The sequence below is a fragment of the Sciurus vulgaris genome (assembly GCF_902686455.1).
Source record: "Sciurus vulgaris genome assembly, chromosome: 5".
NCBI lineage: Eukaryota > Metazoa > Chordata > Mammalia > Rodentia > Sciuridae > Sciurus > Sciurus vulgaris.
The window spans coordinates 51,935,661-51,957,924 of NC_136465.1; the positions used below are offsets into that span (position 1 = coordinate 51,935,661).

The window sequence follows — 22,264 nt, forward strand, 5'->3', positions numbered from 1 at the left end:
GGCATTTAAAAGCTGAACTTGGAAGATGAAGAGGGCTTTGAAAAGCAGCGTATCAGAGGAAGGTCATTTCAGGCTGGGGCCCATCAGGAACGAAAGCCCAGAGGCAAGAGTATGTGTCCCATCTTGAGGACAGCAAGTGTCCAATAGTCAGTGTTTGAGTCAGCTTTTTTGTCACTCTAAAAGACCTGACAAGAACAATTAGGGGAGAGGAAGTTTATTTGGGGCTCACAGTTACAGAGGTCTCAGTCCATACATAGCCAGTTCCATTGCTGTGGGCCCAGATGAGACAGAACATGATGATGGAAGGGTATGGAGGAGGAAAGCAGCTAAGGACCCAGCAATCAGGAAGCAGAGAGAGCTGTGTTCACCAGGAATTAATATGAACCTCAAAGACACATGCCCAGTGACCCACCTCCTCCAGCCACACCCTACCTGCCTAGTTACCACCCAGTTAATCCATACCAGCAGTAAGCCATCGATTAGGTTATGCCTCTTATAACCTGAACTTTTCGCCTCTGAACATTTTTGCATTGTCTCACACATAAGCTTTTGGAGGACACCATGTATCCAAACCATAACAGTCAGAGTAAATCCATCTTTCCTCTCCTCTGGCCAGGATGGCTTCACTCCTCTAGCTGTGGCTCTGCAGCAGGGCCATGAGAATGTGGTGGCACACCTCATCAACTACGGGACAAAAGGGAAAGTGCGCCTCCCGGCCCTGCACATCGCAGCCCGGAACGATGACACTCGGACAGCTGCGGTGCTTCTGCAGAATGACCCCAACCCAGACGTGCTTTCCAAGGTGAGGGTGGCCAGGCGGAACACCTAGGGAACACCAGGCCACAGCCATGAAGGCCTATGGGTTAGGGTCACCATGAACTCCCAACCTTTTCCCAAGAATGGGCCAGACCCTGGACAGACCAGCAGTCACACTGAGCACTAGCTCCACGGTGCCTTCAGATTCCCAGTAACGACACAGATGGGTGTCAATAGACAGCTCTGCTTTAAGTGCCCCCCTGTGAACACAGAGAAAAGAATGTTCTTAGCAGGGAACAGGTATGGTTCTCATTGCTCCAGGTCATTCACAGAAGTGTCCAGGTGGGGTGGGATGAGTCTCCAGTCAGAGTGAAGCTGGGGCCCAGGAGTGGCATTCTGGTCTATCCTTCACCTCTTTTTCCCTGGCTGCTCCCTGCTGGAGGAAGGAGATGTCCCCAGTCTTATGGGGGCTGGAATGTGGAAAAAGGGGTTCCCCAGGGGCCTTGGTCATTAGTCAGTCATCTACACTGAATTATTCATGTGGCCCCCTCACCTGACTCCACCCTAACCCATGGCCACTGGGTTTTGTGTGCAAAATAGCTAACAGGGGATAGTCATGTGTGAGGTTACGAAACAGGATAACAACAATAGACGTGGGGCCAGTGGTCTGTCTTTGGTCAACCAGTTGAGTCAGACTATTTTAAGGAGCTAAAACTAGTTCTAGAATTAAGACCATGGACCCCCATAACACTTGCCATTCATGAATGAAAATCTCCTGCTAAGTAACCTTTCAAAGGAGAGGCCCTACAGAGTTTGAGGTCTATGGTTTATCCATGGGCATGAGGCAAAGACTAGTCACCCAGGTGCTACAGAATGTCCTTTGACCCCTTCTGCAAAGTGACCATCCATCAAAATCTGCCTTATGTATTAGGTCTTCTGAACCTATCATTTTTTTTTCAATTTTTTTCTTGGTTAGCAGTGCCAGGTTCTCTCCCCTCAGTTGAACCCCATGCATATGTGGAGACATTTAACAGGTTTTCTCCCCCTCTCTTGTACCCCAGACGGGATTTACCCCCCTCCACATCGCAGCTCACTACGAGAACCTCAATGTGGCCCAGTTACTCCTCAACAGGGGGGCCAGTGTCAACTTCACGCCACAGGTAACCTGTCTTCTGCGTGCTGTCTGGGAGTCTGGGGCTTTCTGGAATCCGGGTGCCTCACCTCTTGCTCTGACACCATGAAATTCATCCATGCTGCAGAAATGCCTGTGGGTGAAATGCCTTGTGTCTATCAAGGCACTTTGCTGACAGGTTCCTAACATCCACCCCTCATTTTCTGCCTGATTGTCTTGAGAAAACTCTAAACCGCATTTGGTCACTCTCAGAATGGAAAACATAGAGGCAGGGGCCAATTTTCAAATTGTTTTCTGTCTGTTAGGTTGACTCTGGGGGACATGGCTTGGGCAACTTAGTGAAATTAGCTGACAGTGCTAATAGATTCTTATAGGTTTTGAAATCTTTCTTTTTAAAAAAAAATTGTTCTATTTAGTTATACATAACAGCTGAATGTATTTCAATTCATTGTACACAAATGGAGTACAATTTTCATCTCTGGTTGTACACAAGGTAGAGTCATACCATTTATGCAATCATACATGTATATAGGGTAATGATGTCCATCTCATTCCACCATGTTTACCACCCCCTCCCCCCTCCTCTCCCCTCATTCCCCTCTGCCTAATCCAAAGTTCTTCCATTCTTCCCTTACCTCCCACCTATGGTTATGTATCAGCATCCACTTATCAGAGAAAACATTTGGCCTTTGGTTTTTGGAAATTGGCTTATTTCACTTAGCATGGTATTCTCCAGCTCCATCCATTTGCCTGTAAATGCCATAATTTTATTCTCCTTTAAGACTGAATAATATTCCATTGCATATATATACCAAAGTTTCTTTATTCATTCATCTATTGAAGGGCATCCATGTTGGTTCTATAGTTTAGCTGTTGGGAATTGAGCTGCTGTAAACACTGACGTGGCTGCCTCACTGTAGTATGCTGATTTTAAGTCCTTTGGGTATAGGCCAAGGAGTAGGATAGCTGGGTCAAATGGTGGTTCCATTCCAAGTTTAGACTTTGAAATTCTTCTTCAGTGAGAAATGCCCTAATAGTAGGTTTAAAATGACGACAGTGCGCAGCAGTTGCTTGGCTAGGGGACTGGAGAGTGGGGTGTACATGGTATCATTCCAGAGGACACCTAGCCCTAACTGTCCCCTGCTTCTTCTCCTCCAGAATGGTATCACACCATTGCACATCGCCTCCCGCAGGGGGAACGTGATCATGGTGCGACTCCTGCTGGACCGGGGAGCCCAGATCGAAACAAGGACCAAGGTGGGTGGCAGCAACCTTCATGGCCAGGTCAGAGGAGGGAGTTCTGCCCTCAAGAGCCTCACCTGGAGTGGTGAGCTCCTGGAGACCCAGTTAGTTAACACACTCCTTGCCTGGCAGAGCATCCTGCTGTGTCCATCAGGGTACAGTGGGAGACAATGATAAGCTGGAGTCAAGCTAGCCCCGAAGGAAACATCAGCACTTCTGCAGCTGAGAACAATGCTGCAGGCAGTCTTCTCTCCAAATGGCCTCTGATGGGTGCCTTTTGGGCTTTCTGTTTTTCACTCTGTCTTTTAAAGGACGAATTGACACCTCTCCACTGTGCAGCTCGAAATGGGCACGTTCGAATCGCAGAGATCCTGTTGGACCACGGGGCACCCATCCAAGCCAAAACCAAGGTGTGTACTTTTTTCCTGTTGGGGGAATCTTCCAGACAGGGCTCCAGGTCAGACACACCTGGGATCAACTCTCACTTCTATAAAAGAGAGATGCCAGTACAACTGAATGCAATAGTGTGGTAACATTTATTGCAACACCTGTTACACAGGAGGTTCTAATTATTCTAGATCAAGGGCTGCAAAGTTTTTATCTAAAGGACCAGGTAATAAATATTTTTAGGATTTGCAGGTTGCAGTCTCTGTTGCAATGATTAAACTGCCAATGCAATAGAAAAGTAGACATAGGCAATATGCAAATAGTGACCATGTTCCCATAAAACTTTTTTTCACAAACTCAGTTAAATCTGCAGGCCAGATTTGGCCCACAGACTCTAAACCAGTCCCTGTCTCTTTGATCCTAGCTCCAGAAACAACAGATGCTAACACTCCTAGAAGTCTTCAGAGCCTGGGGCAGATGGGAGTGAATTTAAAAAGAAAATGAAACTATTCTTCTCAAGCTCCATTAGAGGCCAGAGCAAAGGCCCATCTCTAGGTTTTAATGAGAGGACTTGAGTCTTCCAGGTGGGGCTAATACTGCCCATCATTGCCGCTACCTGCCCCAAGTCCCCTGCCCTGTTCCTTGGGGCAAATTTAGAAGATGTGTCAAAGTAGAGCAGGCAGAAACCAGGCCCCTTTGAAACCACTGAAGTGCATGTTAGGAGCCATGAACAGAAAGATCTAGATCCAAGTTCTGGTTTTCCAACCTTTATTCACTGAAAAACATGTTAGCTAAGGCACTGTGTGTGTTTATTGGGCACTCTGAGGCATTTAAGAAACAGAGCTGGGTGCCATGGTGCAGCCTGTAGTCATAGTGATTTGGTTGGTTGAGGCAGGAGGATTGCAAATTCAAGGCCAACCTGAGCAACTTGTTGAGACCCCTCAAAATAAAATTTAATATAAGGCTGGGACTGTAGCTCAGTGGTAGAATGCTTCCCTAGCATGTGCAAGGCCCTAAATTCCATCCCAGTACAGATAAGAAAGGGAAGGAGGGAGGAAGGGGAAGAAACATCAGGCAGAGCCCCTCATCTTAAGATGCTGTTAAGGAGAGATGATATACACATCTGAAAAGTTAACCATGAATTACATGATTTGACAAATATGAGAATAAAGTCCCAGTGAGTGGTATGGATCAGGAAAGCCCATAGGCGTCCAGGGTGGTCAGGGAAGGGTTTGTGGAAAAGGTGGGCCTAACTGGTAATGGCTTGGAGCATTTGTGTAGGTGGAAAAGAGAATGCAGCTGGAGGCCAGCAGGAACAGGGAGGCCAGAATAAACCAAGCTCACTCAGGAACCACTTCAAAGCATCACATAGTCAAGAAGAAGGAAGTGAAGTTGGTATCATTTTCCTGAATTCCCATGTTCCATTCTCAGAAAGCTTTGAAATTGTTTTTGTTTTTGTTTTGTTTGTTTGTTTTCTTCACCCAGAATGGCTTATCCCCAATTCACATGGCGGCTCAGGGAGACCACCTCGACTGTGTTCGACTTCTATTGCAATACAATGCGGAGATAGATGACATCACCCTGGACCACCTGACCCCGCTCCACGTTGCAGCCCACTGTGGCCATCACAGGGTGGCCAAGGTCCTTTTGGATAAAGGAGCCAAACCAAACTCCAGAGCCCTGGTGAGTGGGCAGCTATTGAAGAAGGTGCCAGAGGGCAAGGGCAAAGGGAAGTAGGACCAGAGCCTGACCTGAGCAGGGCCAGAGCAGATGCCTGGAGAGGATCCTAAGATTCAGGCCTGGGCACTGTGGGTGGCTGCTAAAGCCTGGGAGACCAGTGCATAGGCAGCTGGGAACTTGGTGTGTGCTCATCCTTCATACTTCACTCCTCCTGCACTCAGTTACCACAGCTCCACTAACAAGCCATGGTCCAGGACAGGTTTGTGCTCAGGAGACCTGACTCCAGAATCAGTGTTCATGGTATGCACATGGGTTGAGGAACTACTTCAGCTCCAACCAGGCCCAGGCTGAGAAGCAATGAAGTCTCAGAGAGTGCCTGGCTTTTCCACCTGCTTTGGGGGAGAGTATAATAGCCTGAGCTAAGCTTCCTTCTTCTGCAGAGGGGCTTACCATGGCATTGCTACAGAGGTGAGTTTAGGCCTAAAGCAGATTCCCCCTGTGGCCTTGGTTTTTCTCTCTCCTCCCCAAGTCAAGGGTTGTCCAGGAATCTGGTGGGGCTGCAACCTACATTCTCCTTCTCCCCCTTGTCCATTCCCAGGGGAGAACTGAGTAGGGCAAGGCATCTTTCAGGGACAGCAGAGGATGGCTCAGTTATTCATTTGAACATGCTTTCATTGAGCACTGACATCAGGCCAAGCACTAGGGTACTGGAGGCTTCTCACCCTTGGGACTATTGCCATTTGGATTTGATCCTTGTCCTGTGCATAGTGGGATGTTCAACATCATCCCTGGCCTCTACCTATTAGGTACTAAGAGCGCTCCTCTCCTATTTGTGACAATCAAAAGTGTCTCCAGACATGGCCACATGTAGGGAGAAAGTACAAACTCCTCTCCTCTCCCCACCCTTCCCCCTAATCTGAGAATCACTGCCCTAAAGGGATAGAGTACTAAAAGCACAGGCAGACAAAAATGAAAATCTCTGCCCTGTGGAACTTACCTTCCAGTGTATCACACTTAAGAACAGAAACCCATTTCACTTACACTGATCCATGGTTTTGGGGCAGAAAGAACATGATTGGCTTCCCCCAAAGTACTCTTTATTATCAATTTACCCTTGAGGGAACTTTACACAGGCTGTTCTAGTGCTTCCAGAAATATGATGGAATTTTTTTAAAAAGTTTTCTAAACAACATGTTCAGGAACATGTTTGATGCATAAACTGAGAGCATTGTATTTCTTTCATGATTTACACTAAGATTGATCAATTGATGTGTATTTATTCATTGTTCTGTGGGCATCCACTGGTGAGCTGGGACACATAGTCCTACATGTGCTTCTTGGCTAGTGTGTAAGCTCCTGATGTCTGTCTCCCTTTGTGTGGGTCTGCAGAATGGCTTTACCCCCTTACACATTGCCTGCAAGAAGAACCACATCCGTGTTATGGAACTGCTGCTGAAGACAGGGGCCTCCATTGATGCGGTCACTGAGGTAGGAGAGACCCTGCGGATGGGCCCTGGTTCCGCCCTGATCTTCCTCCACTAGCTGTCTCGTGAGAGTTGATTGTTCTTTGTAGTTGTAGCTGCCGGGTTGTGTGTGTGTGTGTGCAAGACAGGACTATTCAAAGGGATGAGCCAAGGATGATTAAGACGAGGGGGCTTGCGTCAAGCTCAGGGAGCTTTCCAAGATCTGAAGCAATATTTCAAGTTGTAAAAGTGGGCAGAACTTTCCCTCCAGTTATTTTTTCCTCTGGTCATTCTCCTGAAAGTAAACCCACCTCATTTAACTCCCTCTTCTTGGAAAACTGTTCATGGAGGACCTAGGTACCATCTGGTTCTCTCTTCTTTGCGGGGAAGACAACCACTCAGCTCTCTTACTCTTGTCTGTCCTAGTCCGGCCTGACACCTCTCCACGTGGCCTCCTTCATGGGGCACCTTCCCATAGTGAAGAACCTCCTGCAGCGGGGGGCATCACCCAACGTCTCCAACGTGGTAAGACCTTGGTCACAGCAAGGCTCTTTGCTCTGGGTGGAGGACTCTAAGGGGAGCTTTGTGTGTGCTCCTGAAGTCTCTGCTCTGGGAATAGAGGTGGAATTCTGAAGGTAGCGAAGGCTTCAGATGTGGGAGAGCCTTCCTTGCTCCTGATGCTCTCCCAATTAAATTTGTTGCACATCTGTAAATCTACAGGATTTTATTTTGGATACTATTTTGGAATTTCTGTGTAATCTGGAAATCCTTTACATGTTTGAATATTCATTAGCTCTGGGATTTATTTTTAAGTATACCTAGAGTACACACACATGCATGGACCCCAGCAGGCCAAAGAGCCACTTGCAGGGGCAACTCACCTCTTGGATAAAACCCCACCAAAGTGACCCTAGGCTGGCACTTGGGAGTTCTGTGTGTGTCCTTTTGCAAACCCAGCATGAATAAATGGTTCTATAATTTTGTTACTTTACAGAAAGTGGAAACCCCACTACACATGGCAGCCAGAGCAGGGCACACGGAAGTGGCCAAATACCTGCTCCAGAATAAAGCCAAAGTCAATGCTAAGGCCAAGGTGAGTTCCAGAGGCAGGAAGGAAAGGATCCTGGGGTGGAGCAGCTCCAGCACAATGAGGGGAATTCATCCTCATTAGAGGCTGGGCAGCAGTGTTTTTGGCTCAGTGATCACTTGTCATTCCCATTTAGGTCACAGGCAAAGTTTGGATTCTGCTTTGCAGCGGTTTTAAGAAGGCCAGAGATATAGTTTTAGTGTTAAAGCTTTTACTTTAGAATAATAAAAGTCTGAGGAATGTTGCTGGCTGGCAGTGTTTATTTTGCTAATCGTTAGTTGTGGTCTAAAGAGGGAAGCAACTTTTTGAAGACAGTGCCACCAGTGAAAATCAGCCAAGAATCACTTGATCTAAAAGTAGAGGATTCCCAGAGCACACAGATGCACACCTGTAATCCCAACAACGTTGGAGGCTGAGGCAGGAGGATCGCAAGTTCAAGGCCAGCCTGGGCAACTTAAGAGAGACCCTGTCTCAAAATAAAAACTAAAAAGGGCTGGGAATGTAGCTCAGTGACAGAGAACCCCTGGGTTCAATCCCCACTATCACAAAAATAAATACATAAAATTAAACAATTAAAAAACAAAAGTGGAGAATTCCCCCTTGTTGAAATACATTTTTAAAACGTTGGTTGAGTGACCAATAAGGTTAGCTGCTGTGTCTGCACGTCAATGGCAAAGATCATGCTTTCCTATCCATAGGTGGCAGAAAACTCCCGTAGCATTAGGACCTGAGATCTGTGCTTGGGCCACAACTCGGGTTGAGCTCAGTGACACAGAGACCTTGTCATGGAGCCCTACACCATAGCCTTAAACAGGAAATTGGGCAGGGATAGGACAAAACAACATCCTTCGGCAATGTCATTCTCCCATGACCCCTGACATAGAGAAACTCAAAGTTAAGTTCAAACAGAAAGACAAGCGTATCTACTTGGAAAGGCCCTGGGAAATGGTAATAACAAGTTTATTGAGTGTCTATTAAGTGACCAACACTACATGAGACCCTTTATGTGCATTATCTGCCTATCCCATGAATTCAATATTATTAACCCTATGAAGTCAGTATTATTCTCATTGTACAGGTGGGAGGGCTGAGCCTTTGGACAATTAAGTGGAAATAACAACTAGCTTGAAGAGTGATAAAGTTAAATAAGATAGAGCATATCAATTTCTATAAATTGAAGACTTGACTCAAATCACAGCTTTTTATCTTCTTAGCTGTGTCCTTGAGAAAATCATTCTACCTTTTGGTGCCTTACCTTTTTTCTCTGTAAAATGAACATTTGAGTTTGATAATGTTAACATTTCCTGATCTTTGTTTTCACTTTGGGGTTCAGGATGATCAGACCCCACTTCACTGTGCAGCTCGCATCGGCCACACAAACATGGTGAAGCTCCTCCTAGAAAATAATGCCAACCCCAACCTGGCCACCACTGCCGGGCACACGCCCCTGCACACTGCGGCCCGAGAGGGCCATGTGGATACAGCCCTGGCCCTTCTGGAAAAGGAGGCATCCCAGGCCTGCATGACCAAGGTACAGCCTTTCTTCTCTTGTTCTTAAAAAGTGACAGGCACCTGTAGTCCCAGCTTCTAGGAAGGCTAGGGCAGGAAGATCACTTATGCCCAGGAGTTCAAGGCCAGCCTGGGCAACACAGCAAGAACCTGTCTCAAAAAAAAAAAGAAAGGAAAAGAAAAAAGAAAAAGAAAGCTTTAAAGACTGGGGCTCCAAGGGAGATTCTTACCTGATCGTCTTTGAAGTTTTAATGACTTGCAGGCAGATGGAAGGGTGGACACCCACAGGACTGGACACCATCTGTGAGCCTGGTGTGTTGTTGTCCTTCCCCAGAAAGGGCAGTGAGCCAGTACCTCTTTCATCCATTCATTCATCATTCATCCATTTATCGTAGACCAATTATTTCTTGGGCACCTGCTCTAAACCCATCAAAGAGAGGTTTTGGGGATTGAAGAAGGAATAAGTCCCCTTCTTCTCCCAGTGAGCTAGCAGTCTAATGACAATACCAGGCAAGAGAGAAGTGTAGAGGGTGCCTGGTGGAGGAAGCCTGGGTTCCTGAGGTCTTGGCATCTCAGAGGGATCAAAAATTGGGGTGCTTTTTGTTCTGTTGGCATCCTCATGCCAGTTGAGGTGAGAAGCCTTCATTGCTGTGGGTCTTTCCTCCAAGGAGGATGACTCTGGCTTCCTATGGTCCTGACAGCCTGTGTTTCTCCTCAGAAAGGATTTACCCCTCTCCACGTGGCGGCTAAGTACGGGAAGGTGAGGGTGGCAGAGTTGCTGCTGGAACGAGATGCACATCCAAATGCTGCCGGGAAGGTGAGTTTGTCCCTCTCCTTCTTGGGTCAAAGGAAACAAAAAAGGATATTCTTCACCACTTGTGAATTACATCTCTTGCCTGTTTTGCCCATCTTTTGAGTGGCCTTTGAAAGGAGTGATCTTTCTACGAAAGGCCTTGTAGTGTTAGAAGGACCTGGTGGCCTTCTCTGAGCAAGTGTACAATTTCACTGCCCTACATCCCATTCAGGGATGAGTACTTGGCCCTGAGTCCTGCTGGGTATGTCCTCTAGTGACTCCCAGTCAAGATGGGAACACATTCATTTTTTTAACAGTAACTTTATTTTTTCAAATTTAATTTTCAGTGTTGGGCCTCAAACCCAGGGCTTCATTTATGCTGGACAAGTGCTCTACCACTGAGCTACACCCCCAGCCCATCCTTAGATGAACTTTAACCAGATTTTATCCATTTACAACAAGTGCTGTGGATCCTGTATGCCTAAAGGACTCCCAAGTGGAAAACCCACTGGAGTGAAGCTGTTCTCATTTCTCTGTTTTGTCCCTTTGCAGAATGGCTTGACGCCCCTGCACGTGGCCGTTCATCACAATAACCTGGAGATTGTCAAGCTGCTGCTGCCTCGGGGTGGCTCCCCACACAGCCCTGCCTGGGTAAGGTGCCTCCCTTGGCAGACCAGGAGTGCCTGGCCCATGGGCACTGAGCCTCTGCCCTGCAGGGGGTTGTGAAAGCAGCCCAAGAGGTCTGATGTTTTGCTTTTATTTTTACCTCAGACACCTCACCCCGCTTCCACAAATGTTACCTGCAATATCATTGCTGCTTTTGGAAACCCAGAATGTGGTGGGAAGCAGTGGCACTCCTCCACAACAGGTTCCCTGGCAGAGATGGAATTTGCTTTATACACCAAATGTGTGCCCCAAGCAGCTGCGTGTCAGCTGAATTTTGTAAACTAGCTATCAAAGATCAGCTTGGATAAGGATCTTCGGGGAGCCATGAGCCTTGTTCTCAGAGATTCCTACTCAGTGGGACTGTGGGACAGCCCAGGAGTCCAATTTCCCACGTGCTTTCTGGTGATCTGATGCTGGGGCAAGGTGACTGCACTTGGAGAAACATCCAAGGCTGCTGGGGGAACTTGCTGGAACCTTGAAGGAAGAAGCCTTTTCTGAGTGTGAATGATCACCCCGAAATTTATTTCCTCATGAGTTCAGACATTGAGTTTGTGACTTTTTTTTTTTTTAAAGATACATAGATTTATAGATATATTCATTCCACTTTAGATGTATGTCCAGCACGTCAGCATCTGAAAAAAGCTGCTGCTGCTATTGGGGCTGTTGGGAACAATCAGTAGTGTCCTTGACCCTCAGGGAAGCAGAGTCAAGGGAACTGGCAGGCTGCTTTTGTAAGGCTAGCCTGGGGGAGGGAGTAACACAAGGACAAAGCCAGAGCTAGGAAGGAGCATTTGGGGGATGCCCTTCCCTGTGGAAAGGTGAGGGCTATGTGGGGTTTGTGCCTCTGAGGGCCAGGACTCTGAGGGCTGGTGGCAGGGAAAGGAGAGGGACAGGGCTAGGCATACAAGAAGCATATCCACAAGTTCATAGTCTGATAGGGCAGTCCAGAAGCACGAGAACCACCACTGGGTGACAATTTCTGGCAGAGCTGTCATGTGGATGGAGTGTCAGTGCTGCCTGGGAGGGAGCCATAGGATAGTCCCTGTGCGATTCCAGCTGACACCTGCAGACTTTGGAGCAGCAGTAGAACAGGCAGGAGAAAATCAGTGTGAGGCTTCAGTGTTTTCCCTGCTCAGCACGGATGCTTATCTCAACCTTACAGCATCTCTTTCCTTCAGACACAGCATCTCCCAGATGCCCCTGTCTCCTCAGGCTTTTGTCCCTGCTATTGTCGTAGTGAACCTCACGTTACAGTGCAGAGGGAGCTCACTGCTGAAATGTCGACTTACTCCTGCTTCTAAAAATAAAAAGCTGGACTCCCCTCCTCCTCCTCCTCACTCTCCTACTTATATAAAAGGAACTGGAGCCAGGTTCATGATATTTAAAGAGAGCTAAATGCAAGTGCAAACGCTGTACAGATGGGTTTTGTTTCCATGGCAAAAAATAGTTTCCAAAGTAGTCTGGCAATTTTGTAGAATTTCACATGCAAATCCCTCTGCACCCAAACCAGACTCTCCCCTTCCTAATTTGATGCTAATGTTGCAACATTTAGGCAGAGCTCTCTCACGCATACAATCCTCCAGATGAGCTCATTTCCTTGGGAAAGAAGAGCCTTTGCCTGGCACACATCCCTCCCTGACTGCTCCCCAACTCTCTGGCCCAGTTGCCTCTTGTCCTTGTCACCTATAGAAGGTCATCATTACCTTTAGTCCTGGTTTGGAAGAAGTTCCAGTGGAATAGCCTATATTCAGAGGTGGTCAGTGGCTCTTGGATCTCTGTTTTAACCCAAGGTGACCTGATAGCCTTAGACGTCTCCAGAGCAAGTTCTCCTCTGGCCAGGAAAGGATGCTATTCTTGCCAACATGGACACCTACAGTTGCCCAAGTGGTCTGGAACTCCTGGTGATATGTCCATGAAAATACTTTAAATCGTGTCAGTGACTTTCCTGTGTACTTTAAAAGAAGTACTAATAATCCTTACTTTCCTATAGCAAATGCCTTCTTTGGGCCAGCACTAGCTGAGGGTGCATCTCATCTCATGGAGCCATGTCTCAGGCTTGACCACTAAACTATGTCTCCTTTTTTGCTCTCTTTTGATACAGATAAAAAAATCATTCTGCTTAATTAATTTTATAACAATCAAAATGCTGATCTTGTTATATGAACACAACCCCCTTAATGAACAGTGTCATGTTTTCTCATAATGGAATCCAATTAAAAAGGAGAAATACTAGAAAGAATTATCTTACATAATTTTGCCAAGAGAATGATTTTTAATTCAATTTAATTTGGGAAGTAAATTACAAATTTTTAATTGCCCCAATGAAAGCCACTTTACAGACCAACCTTGCTATTGTGTTCCATGTCCCATTGCTACATAACTGAGATTTTACTATGTTGGTTGGCCCCTTCCATTCCCTTCCATTTTCCTCACCAGTGATCCTGGAAGAGTAAGAAATGTTGGTTGCCATAGTAAGACAGTGGCTAGCAGAGGGAAATTAAATCCTCAGGAACAACTAGAGGATGCTGGTCAAAGTGGGAAGAAGCTTCTTGAAACAACAGCACATTGATACCCACATGCTCTGGGAAAGAAGTCCTTGGGCCTGGCATCCCTCTTCTCCATGAGTGCTCGAGGGTCTTGTTACTCAAGTGTGGTCCTCTGGACCAGCAATGTAAACATCATCTGGGAGCATCACCTTCCTAGACCTTCTTAATTATAATCTGCATTTGAACAAGGCCTCAAGTGATTTGCATGCATATTTGAGTTCAAAGAAATTCTGGCATTGACTTTTCTGTCCTTCTATTATGGGACATTAGATAAGGCATTTGCCCCTCAGGGGATTAGCTTCTTTATCCACAATATAGGATAGCAATAAAAATGCCTGTGTTTAGTGCCTTATATGGTGCTGGTGAAGCTCAAAAGAGATAATGGAGGTAAAAGTGGTTTCTAACAATGACCAGGAGCCCGTTCTGTATATAGTCACCTGTCCATGGTTGGATAAGAGGTTTGGTTTGCTCCAGATGTAAACCCATGCACTGCTTCCTTCATGGAGACAGTTTTATTTAAACAACAACAAAAAAAAAAAAAACAGCAAAATGAACAGAAGACAGTGTCATAATTGACTAAAGTCCAAGCTCCTTCATAATGCCTTATGAACCAATGCACCACAAAACCATATTAGTTTTATTCCCTCCTATATCTTCATTTTGGATTCTTCCTATACATTATCATATTTTATCTACCCATAATTTATGAAATGAAAAAGGTAGATGCACTTATCCACTTTTTTAAAAATTTTGTTCTAATTAGTTATACATGACAGCAGAATGCATTTTGATTCATTGTACACAAATGGAGCACAACTTTTCATTTCTCTTGTACACAATGTAGAATCACACCATTCGTGCAATCACACATGTACATAGGGTAATGATGTCAGTCTCATTCTACCACCTTTCCCGCCCCCATGCCCTCTCCCCTCCCCTCATTCTCTGCCCAATCTAGAGTTCCTCCATTTTTCCCTTGCACACCCCTCCCCCCCATTATCAGTCAGCATCCACATATCAGAGAAAACATTTGACCTTTGGTTTAGGGGGATTGGCTTATCTCGCTTAGCATGGTATTCCCCAACTCCATCCATTTACTTGCTAATGCCATAATTTTATTCTTCCTTAAGCCTGAATAATATTCTATTGTGTATATATACCAGTTTCTTTATCCATTCATCTATTGAAGGGCATTTATGTTGCACAGTTTAGCTATTGTGAATTGAACAACTGTAAACACTGATGTGGCTGTGTCACTGTAGTATGCTGATTTTAAGTCCTGGATATAGGCCAAAGAATGGCATAGCTGGGTCAAATGGTGGTTCCATTCTAAGTTTTGTAAGGAATCTCCATAGTGCTTTCCAGAGTGGTTGCACCAATTTGCAGTCCCACCTGCCATATATGAGTGTACCTTTTCCCCCACATCCTCACCAACACTTATTGTTGCTTGTATTCTTGATAATTGCCATTCTGACTGGAATGAGATGAAAGCTCACTTAGTAGTAGTTTTGATTTGCATTTCTTTAATTGCTAGAAATGTTGAACATTTTTTCATATATTTGTTAATGACTTAAAAGAAATACAGAAAAAAAGCCTAGGAGGTAGAATACTTGCCTCAGGTCACACAGCTAGTTTGGAGTGGAACAAGGACTGGCTCTCATTGCCTGGTACGTGTCCCCTTCCCCCACCCTGCCTGATGCCTGCAGGCCCAAAAGGCAGCACCTGGCCCAACTGTGCAGAGAAAGGAGAAAGGCTGCTGTTTCTTTCCTTCATGAAATATCAGGGGCTTTGGGTCATTCTTATTGAAACAGGAACCTTTAACTTCTTCACCCACCTAGTCCTCTAGTTGTTCTGTAGACTACTTAAATTGAATCCCAGCTTTGCTCCTTGACAGATCATTTCCTGCCCAGCAGTTTATGTGAGTAGGATAACACAGAATAGATAGTGAGGGACAGACATTTCCTGGCTGTGGGAGCCTGGAGAGCCATCTTCAAATCTAATGGCTTTTGTTTGTTTGTTTATTTAAATTGCTCTCCTGGGTGACACCAGCCCTGTACAGCGGGTATTCAGCTGGCCTAGAGCCATGCCCAGCCCTCCTGCATGCACTCATATTGTCAACACAGCATTCCTGTCACCAAGCTCTGAGTGGCCTCTTCTGTTTCAGAATGGATACACCCCTTTGCACATTGCTGCCAAGCAGAACCAGATGGAGGTGGCTCGCAGTCTGTTGCAGTATGGGGGGTCAGCGAATGCAGAGTCGGTGCAAGGTGTGACTCCCCTTCACTTGGCTGCCCAAGAAGGTCATGCTGAGATGGTTGCTCTGCTCCTTTCGAAACAGGCCAATGGCAACCTGGGAAACAAGGTAGGTGCGGCACCCTTGGATTTGCCCTGTAGTCTCAGTAGTGTGTGTTGGTGTTGGCTCACTAGATTTAAATCTACATGTTGAGCACCTAGCATGTTTCAGCTTCTGAGTCAGGACATGTGTATGTGTAGTCCTTACAACAAACAGCCCTGTGTAATTTTGTCTCAGTTTGTGAATGAATCAACAGTCAGAAAGAGTGCTTATTCCCGTAATTGCAGGTTATTGAACCAAAGCTTTGCCTTTTCTCCTACACCACACTGTCTTTCTCAACAGATTCATGATATACAAGAAGGTCAAAGTGAAAACCCAAATATAGGCCAGTGTGTACATTCAGGAGTATATTCAGTAATTTGGTACTAAATATCCACTTTCTGTAGGGAAGGAATTTTTAAAAATACTGTTCTATACATTAGACTAGGAATTCTTAATGCAGGAGTATAGGTATTTAAGCATGACATCTTCTAAAATTTTACACAATGCTTTGTGTGGATGGGCATTTGAATGGCTTTCTGGGTGAGCTGTTCCTCAATTCCCTCAGCTTCTCAAAGGAACTCACCACCCAAAAGAAACTTGAGGATCAGTTCTTTTTTTAATAACTATTTTATTGAAATAATAATTCATGATATAGTCATCCTTTCAATTGTACAATTCAGAGATCTTTAGTACATTTTAGAATTGGAAAACCATCACTATCTAACTTTAGAACATTTTCATCACCCTAAAAGGAAATCCCATCTCTATTAGCAACCACTTCAAATTCCCCACAAAACCCTGGTCCTTGACCACCACCTATCTGTCTCTGAATTTACCTATTCTGAAAATTTCATATAAATGGAATCAAATAATATGAAGAGCCAATTCTTTAGATGATAAATTAACATAGCCATTTCAGAAAGGGAAGCATTTCAAGGATGACTTCAAATTTTCTGAAAAACCTCTTGATCCATTGGCTCTTTTCATAGAGATTTGGATAGGTGACTCCCAACCAGGGAACCATTGGCGGAGCCATTATGGTCTATGGCATTCTGAGTGTCTCCCTTGTTCTATTTAAAGCAAACTACCTAAGAAGACAGTAATGGTGGTGCTGGGTCTTTGTTCTGGAAACACTCTCACCCATGCCACACTCCCGAGACTCTTGGTGTTAACCTGAGAACCAGGTCAGTCACCTGCCTGGGGTGCTAGCAGTTGACACAGTGACCTTGGCACAGGCACCTGCAGTTAGAGACGGATACTGTTTGTTGGCTTTTGGTCAGCCTTGGGGAATGCAGAAGGCAGAGGAGGGCAAGTAGAGTCACTAATGGGGCCACTACCTATGACTACAGTGGAATCAGCTCTTAGTCCTACTGCTAGCAGAGTGTATTGAGGTAAGGTACAGGGAGGAGAAGACTTCTGACATTTTTGTGCAAACAAGACCTCTGATACATTACTACTGACTGGAGAAATCTGTGATGAAAAGTCCAAGAATGTGGTCTTTTCACTCCCAGATCTTTACAAATCCTCCCCGCTCTTTACAGCGCTGCACTGGCTGTGATCCCATAATAGTACGCTATATTTAAAGAGCACATTGTGCTTTTCAAAGTGATTTTACATGAACTGTGCTTTCTCAAATGCTCCTTACGTTGCCTTGAGATAGGTCAGGGATAGAGTCCCTGTTTTCTAGATTTAGAAACCAAGGCTCTAAAATTTACCATGGAAATAGGAAGTATTACAATTGGAAGGTACTGTAAAGTTCATCTCTGACCTGTGAGCCAAATTCAACCCACCGCTTGTTTGTGAAAATAAATCTTTATTGGAACATGGCCATGCCCATTCATTTCCTTGTTGGTCAGAACTGCTTTGTTGGCGGTAAAGTTGGGTACTTGCTACAAAGATACAGATTTAAAATATTGACAGTCTGGCCCTGAACAGAAAAATTTGGCACTTCCTGATTTCATTTGGCCATCTCATTTTTTTAGGTAGGAATATTGAGGCTCAGAACAGGAAGAGTTTTGCAAAATAGATGGACAGATAGCAGGCTGTGGCTACAAACCAAATCAGGCTCCAGAACTCACTGCTCTGTCACAATGGCCTGGAATTATTTTCTGGCTCGAAGCTGATGATCATCTTTTTCTTTCCAGAGTGGACTCACTCCTCTCCATCTGGTAGCACAAGAAGGCCATGTTCCAGTGGCAGATGTGCTCATCAAACATGGTGTCACAGTGGATGCCACCACCCGGGTAAGGCAGGCAGCCCTGAGCTTCCATCCTTATGGCTCCCCCTCCTGAACCTATGTGCTCTGACATGAGCCCAGGGCACCTCCCTTACACCTCAGAATCATCTCTTCCCTTGAGAAACAGAATCCTAAGGATCTGGTGGAACTTTCTTCCCTGCCACTTTCTGGAGCTGACAGTGTAATTCAAGGACATCATCCTAATGATCTCATTTTCTAGTTGGAAATTTTAAAAAGTTTGCTGGAGCTTTGAGCCTCTGCAGCAAGAACTTGAGAGGAATGTTTAATTGCGATCTGTCTCGAATGAGTTGAAGGGACAGGTCAAAAGGGTGAGTTTCCTTGGAGTCACTCAAAAGTGACTTCTATTCCAGCTTTTAGTTGAATTCAGCTCAACTTGCTTTGAACCTCTTTTGTGTGCAAGGAGCTCAGTGAGGTGGTGTGAACACAGCACACATGGTTTGGAAACTGGGCTGCAGGCATTTGCAGTTTAGTGTGGAGATGATTGCAAGAGACAGGAAGGAACTGGAAATATGATATTGGCCTGAGAGAAGAGCTGGGAGCCCAGAGGGGGCCAGGGAGCTTCCAGCTGGTGGGAAGAAGAAGGCTTCTTGGAAGAAGTGCATTTTGCTCCTTTCATCACAAGGCAGCTGTATTAAAAGGAAGGGACAGAGTGATGCCACCACCAGCCCCACCCCTTCTAGAGTTCTCCTGGAGCACCAGGCAGCATGAAGTCACCCTGAGAAAACTGGGAACCTCTTCTTTATCCCCACCTACTTGCTTTTTCAACAGAAATCTGTTTAAAACACCCAAGAATGTTCTGGATATTTGGGACTTCAACTTTGTGCCCAGTTTAGTCTTTTGGGTTCCTTCCCTGAGAGACCCTATTCTGTAGGTTAGAACTGCCTCAGGAATCCCAAAGCCAGCCTGTTACATGAGGGCCTAGCCTACAGAGTCTATATTAAGATGGTCTCTGCAGTCTGGCACTGGCTCTCTGGAGACATTTGGGACCACAGAGTTCAGAGGGACTTGACTCAGAGGTGGCACCAAAATATTTGATGGGGCCTGGGGATGTACCTTGTGGTAGAGCACTTGCTTGGCATGCGTGAGAACCTGGGTTCAATCCCCAGTACTGAAAACAAACAAAAAATATCCGTCAGGATAGATTCTTGAAAATAAGCTCCTTCACAGACCAAACTCACATGAATAAGTAACCACAGCCCACCATGTCAAGAAATGACCAGTTCCTATAAGTTCCATTGTACTACAACCCAGGCAGCCTTGTGAGAGTTTACAATGGGATTTCACTTCTCTAATAGAAATAAGTCTGCTGTCAACAGGGTCAGCCAGGATTCCATGTGTCCATCTGTCTTGCTCTTAACGCTCTTCTCAGCAGAGGGCCCCGTTGCTGTTCCTGTCTTTCTAAAATAACCCCTCTTAGATTCTGGCTCCCACTCTCACCATTGTCCCCTCCATCCTCTGTTCTGACTTTCCCTGTAAGTGTTGCTGCAGTCCTTAGGCACCTCTCTGTCCTCTTCCACTTCATCTCAGATGCACTCATTCATCTCCAAGGCTGAGGATGACTCCTAGCCCAGCCCTCTTGGCAAGATTCAGTGTCTGCTTTTCTGTCGCCTATTTGACGTCTCCTCTTGTCTCACTTCCAAACATCTCAGCCTTTACTTGTCTGACAACGAACCCTGCTCCTTCCCAGGCCAGTGGTATCTGGTTGGCAATAGCAGGATACCTCATAGCAGCTGTTGGCCTTCCAAAGGGTTCCTCATACATTCTCTCTTTAAATCACCTGCCTTTTTTAAGGATTTAATTAAATGCACAACTCATGGTGGCTTGCGGTCTGTCCAGAAGCCCTGCTGGTCACCCACGCTCATTTCTTGCTTTTCAGATGGGTTACACTCCACTCCATGTGGCCAGTCATTATGGAAATATCAAGCTGGTGAAGTTTCTACTACAGCACCAGGCAGATGTCAATGCCAAGACCAAGGTACAGGGTGCCTTTGATCCCACTCCTATATGGGCATTTCTTAAGTGCCCAATTAGAATGGAGCCAGACCCACTCTAAGTACACCTGGGGTTCTGCCACAGTTTTATACTTGGATCCTGAAGGAGGAAATGGAGATAATGGTTTTTGTTTTGTTTTATTTTTGTCACAAGTAGAAGGTGAATGGATTCTATAGTATGTGGATGGTTCTTTCTCTACTAATCTACTTTCTTAGCTAATCCTACTAAAATATCTACCTCACTTTATAGCTAGGATACAGCCCCTTGCACCAGGCGGCCCAACAAGGACATACTGACATTGTGACTTTGCTGCTGAAAAATGGCGCTTCCCCAAATGAGGTCAGCTCGGTGAGTACCCACCCTGGCCTGATTTCAGAAAACTGCTCTTCCCTGGGAAGCAGCCATGGGAGACATCCCTTAGCTATAGAGGTGGGTACACACATCTGGGGCCCAGACAAAGCTGCAGCACTTTGGGTATCCCAGGGGATGGGATATTGTGATTAGTTTCTCTTTCTGGTGACTGAAAGTTACCCTTTAAATAGCAGTTTCACTCCCCCTTTTATTTTATTTTTTAAATTTTATTTATTTATTTATTTATTTATTTATTTATTTATCTATTGCAGTGCTGGGGATTGAACCCAGGGCCTTGTGCTTGCAAGGCAAGCATTCTACCAACTGAGCTATATTCCTCACCCTCCCCTTTTATTTTTGATTAAACATTCTTGTTGGTGTATCTTCCAAAGTATGTGAAACCGCATTCAATGTGGTACAAGTGAACCAAATTAAATGTCTTGTAGAGTGACTGATCTTTGAGGGCCTTGGGATTATCCTTAGCAATCTCAGTGATCAGGGCTCAGTATGAACTTCTCGTCTGACAGTGTGAGGTTTTAGTAGATTCCCTCCATGGCTTCTCCCAACTCTGAAAGCATGTGGACCTTTGACTACAAATGTGAGTCCTGAAATTGTAACTGCAGATGGGGCTGAATCTGAATGAATCCTGGGCCATGTCCTGAAACTAGAAAACTTAAAAAAGAAAAATAGTCTCAATATCATTTGATTTTCACTTAGCTCTTTCTCTTAAAATCAAAGTAGAAAATATGGTCCCTATCCTATTTCTGATGACTTGTGATTTCTGATTGGTCTGACTAGCTCACTGAAGTAGAGGGATGGTTTTAACTAATGTGATGATGTTACTGACCCCCAGAGTAGAGAGTGTTACTCTGTGCACTCCCGTTTCAGAATCACACATGGTGACTTCTGATACCCTCCTCCCCAGCGGGTTCCCTCTGGGCAGTCTTGCCTTGTCTGGCGACGTACCTGCTCTCATTTCAAGCCCCACACAATGCTACAGCATGCGGTATCAGCGCCCTCCTCTCTCCCTGCTCTATCTAGTCTGAGTGGGCATTCAGGCTCTCCCAGCGGGGCAGCAATCTTGCTCTTGGCTCCAAGGTAGAGTCTGTCCACTCAAACCCTTCTGAACAGTCAGAGGTGAACTTGGACTCTGTACAGGTGGTGGACCGTCCTCCCTTTCTTGCTCCCTTATCTCATCCCACCCTCTTGCTGCCATTTTTTTTCTAGAATGGAACCACACCTCTGGCAATAGCCAAGCGTTTGGGTTACATTTCCGTGACCGACGTGCTTAAAGTTGTCACAGACGAAACCAGTGCAGCGGTATGTGTGCTCCTCCCCAGCACTGCCCCCCATGCACACAGCCTGACAGGCAGGGCGCCCTGTGGGTGACTCTACAAAGCTTCCAGTAGGAAGCACAGTGCCAAAGGGTGGCCCAGTTGACTCCATCCTCAGTTGAGCAGGGCTATACTGCCACCCAGTGGCCTGAGGAATTAGGGCGGGGGCCAGACCTAAGGGAGCAGCGTTGAGGTGGATGGGCCTTGGGAAGGGATGAGGTGGATGGGCCCTGGGATGCCGCCAGGCCTCAGCTTCCTGGGTCTGGTTTTCTTTGAGGGGCACAAACTTCCTTTCCCACCCCCTCTCCTGTCTCCTTATGGTGATCAGGTAACTGCTGGGCTGGTGAAAGGGTGGTGCTGCTCTGTTTGGGTTGAATTCTCGCTGCCTTCTCCTTTCAGTTAGTCAGTGACAAGCACCGCATGAGTTACCCTGAGACAGTGGATGAGATCCTGGATGTCTCTGAAGATGAAGGTAAAGTCAGGGAGGGGTCGGTGAGCTCAGACCAATGGGAGCAGAGGGGCAATGAGCATCCTCAGTGGCTTCCTGACCCCCCGCCAGGCAGCAAGGGTCCCTTGCAGCCACAGGGGTTCTGCAGAAGTGCTTTGAAACTGAGGAGGCCCACTTTTTACAAATGTTATCAAAACAACTGCTTTCCTATAGTCTTAGGTGGAGGAAAATTGACATCTCAGAGAATAACATTTAAAAATTTGTGAAGTCTCACAAGTACATGTGT

At 45.8% G+C, this 22,264-nt stretch overlaps 1 protein-coding gene across 5 annotated transcripts in view; it reads left to right on the forward strand.

The window, feature by feature from the left end:
- ANK1 (ankyrin 1) overlaps window positions 1-22,264 on the forward strand; it is a 205,488-nt gene that overhangs the window by 139,139 nt on the left and 44,085 nt on the right. For all 5 annotated transcript variants that reach the window (XR_013764114.1, XM_079142135.1, XM_079142138.1 and 2 more), the window contains exons 6-22: window positions 617-802; window positions 1,818-1,916; window positions 3,047-3,145; window positions 3,442-3,540; window positions 5,003-5,200; window positions 6,587-6,685; window positions 7,087-7,185; window positions 7,655-7,753; window positions 9,081-9,278; window positions 9,975-10,073; window positions 10,602-10,700; window positions 15,426-15,623; window positions 17,741-17,839; window positions 19,730-19,828; window positions 20,095-20,193; window positions 21,424-21,516; window positions 21,930-22,002. Coding sequence is in view for 4 of the 5 variants with exons in the window: in XM_079142135.1 (XP_078998261.1) it covers window positions 617-802; window positions 1,818-1,916; window positions 3,047-3,145; window positions 3,442-3,540; window positions 5,003-5,200; window positions 6,587-6,685; window positions 7,087-7,185; window positions 7,655-7,753; window positions 9,081-9,278; window positions 9,975-10,073; window positions 10,602-10,700; window positions 15,426-15,623; window positions 17,741-17,839; window positions 19,730-19,828; window positions 20,095-20,193; window positions 21,424-21,516; window positions 21,930-22,002 (2,035 nt within the window). In the remaining variant the exon portion in view is untranslated. The remainder of the gene's footprint in view (window positions 1-616; window positions 803-1,817; window positions 1,917-3,046; window positions 3,146-3,441; window positions 3,541-5,002; window positions 5,201-6,586; window positions 6,686-7,086; window positions 7,186-7,654; window positions 7,754-9,080; window positions 9,279-9,974; window positions 10,074-10,601; window positions 10,701-15,425; window positions 15,624-17,740; window positions 17,840-19,729; window positions 19,829-20,094; window positions 20,194-21,423; window positions 21,517-21,929; window positions 22,003-22,264) is intronic.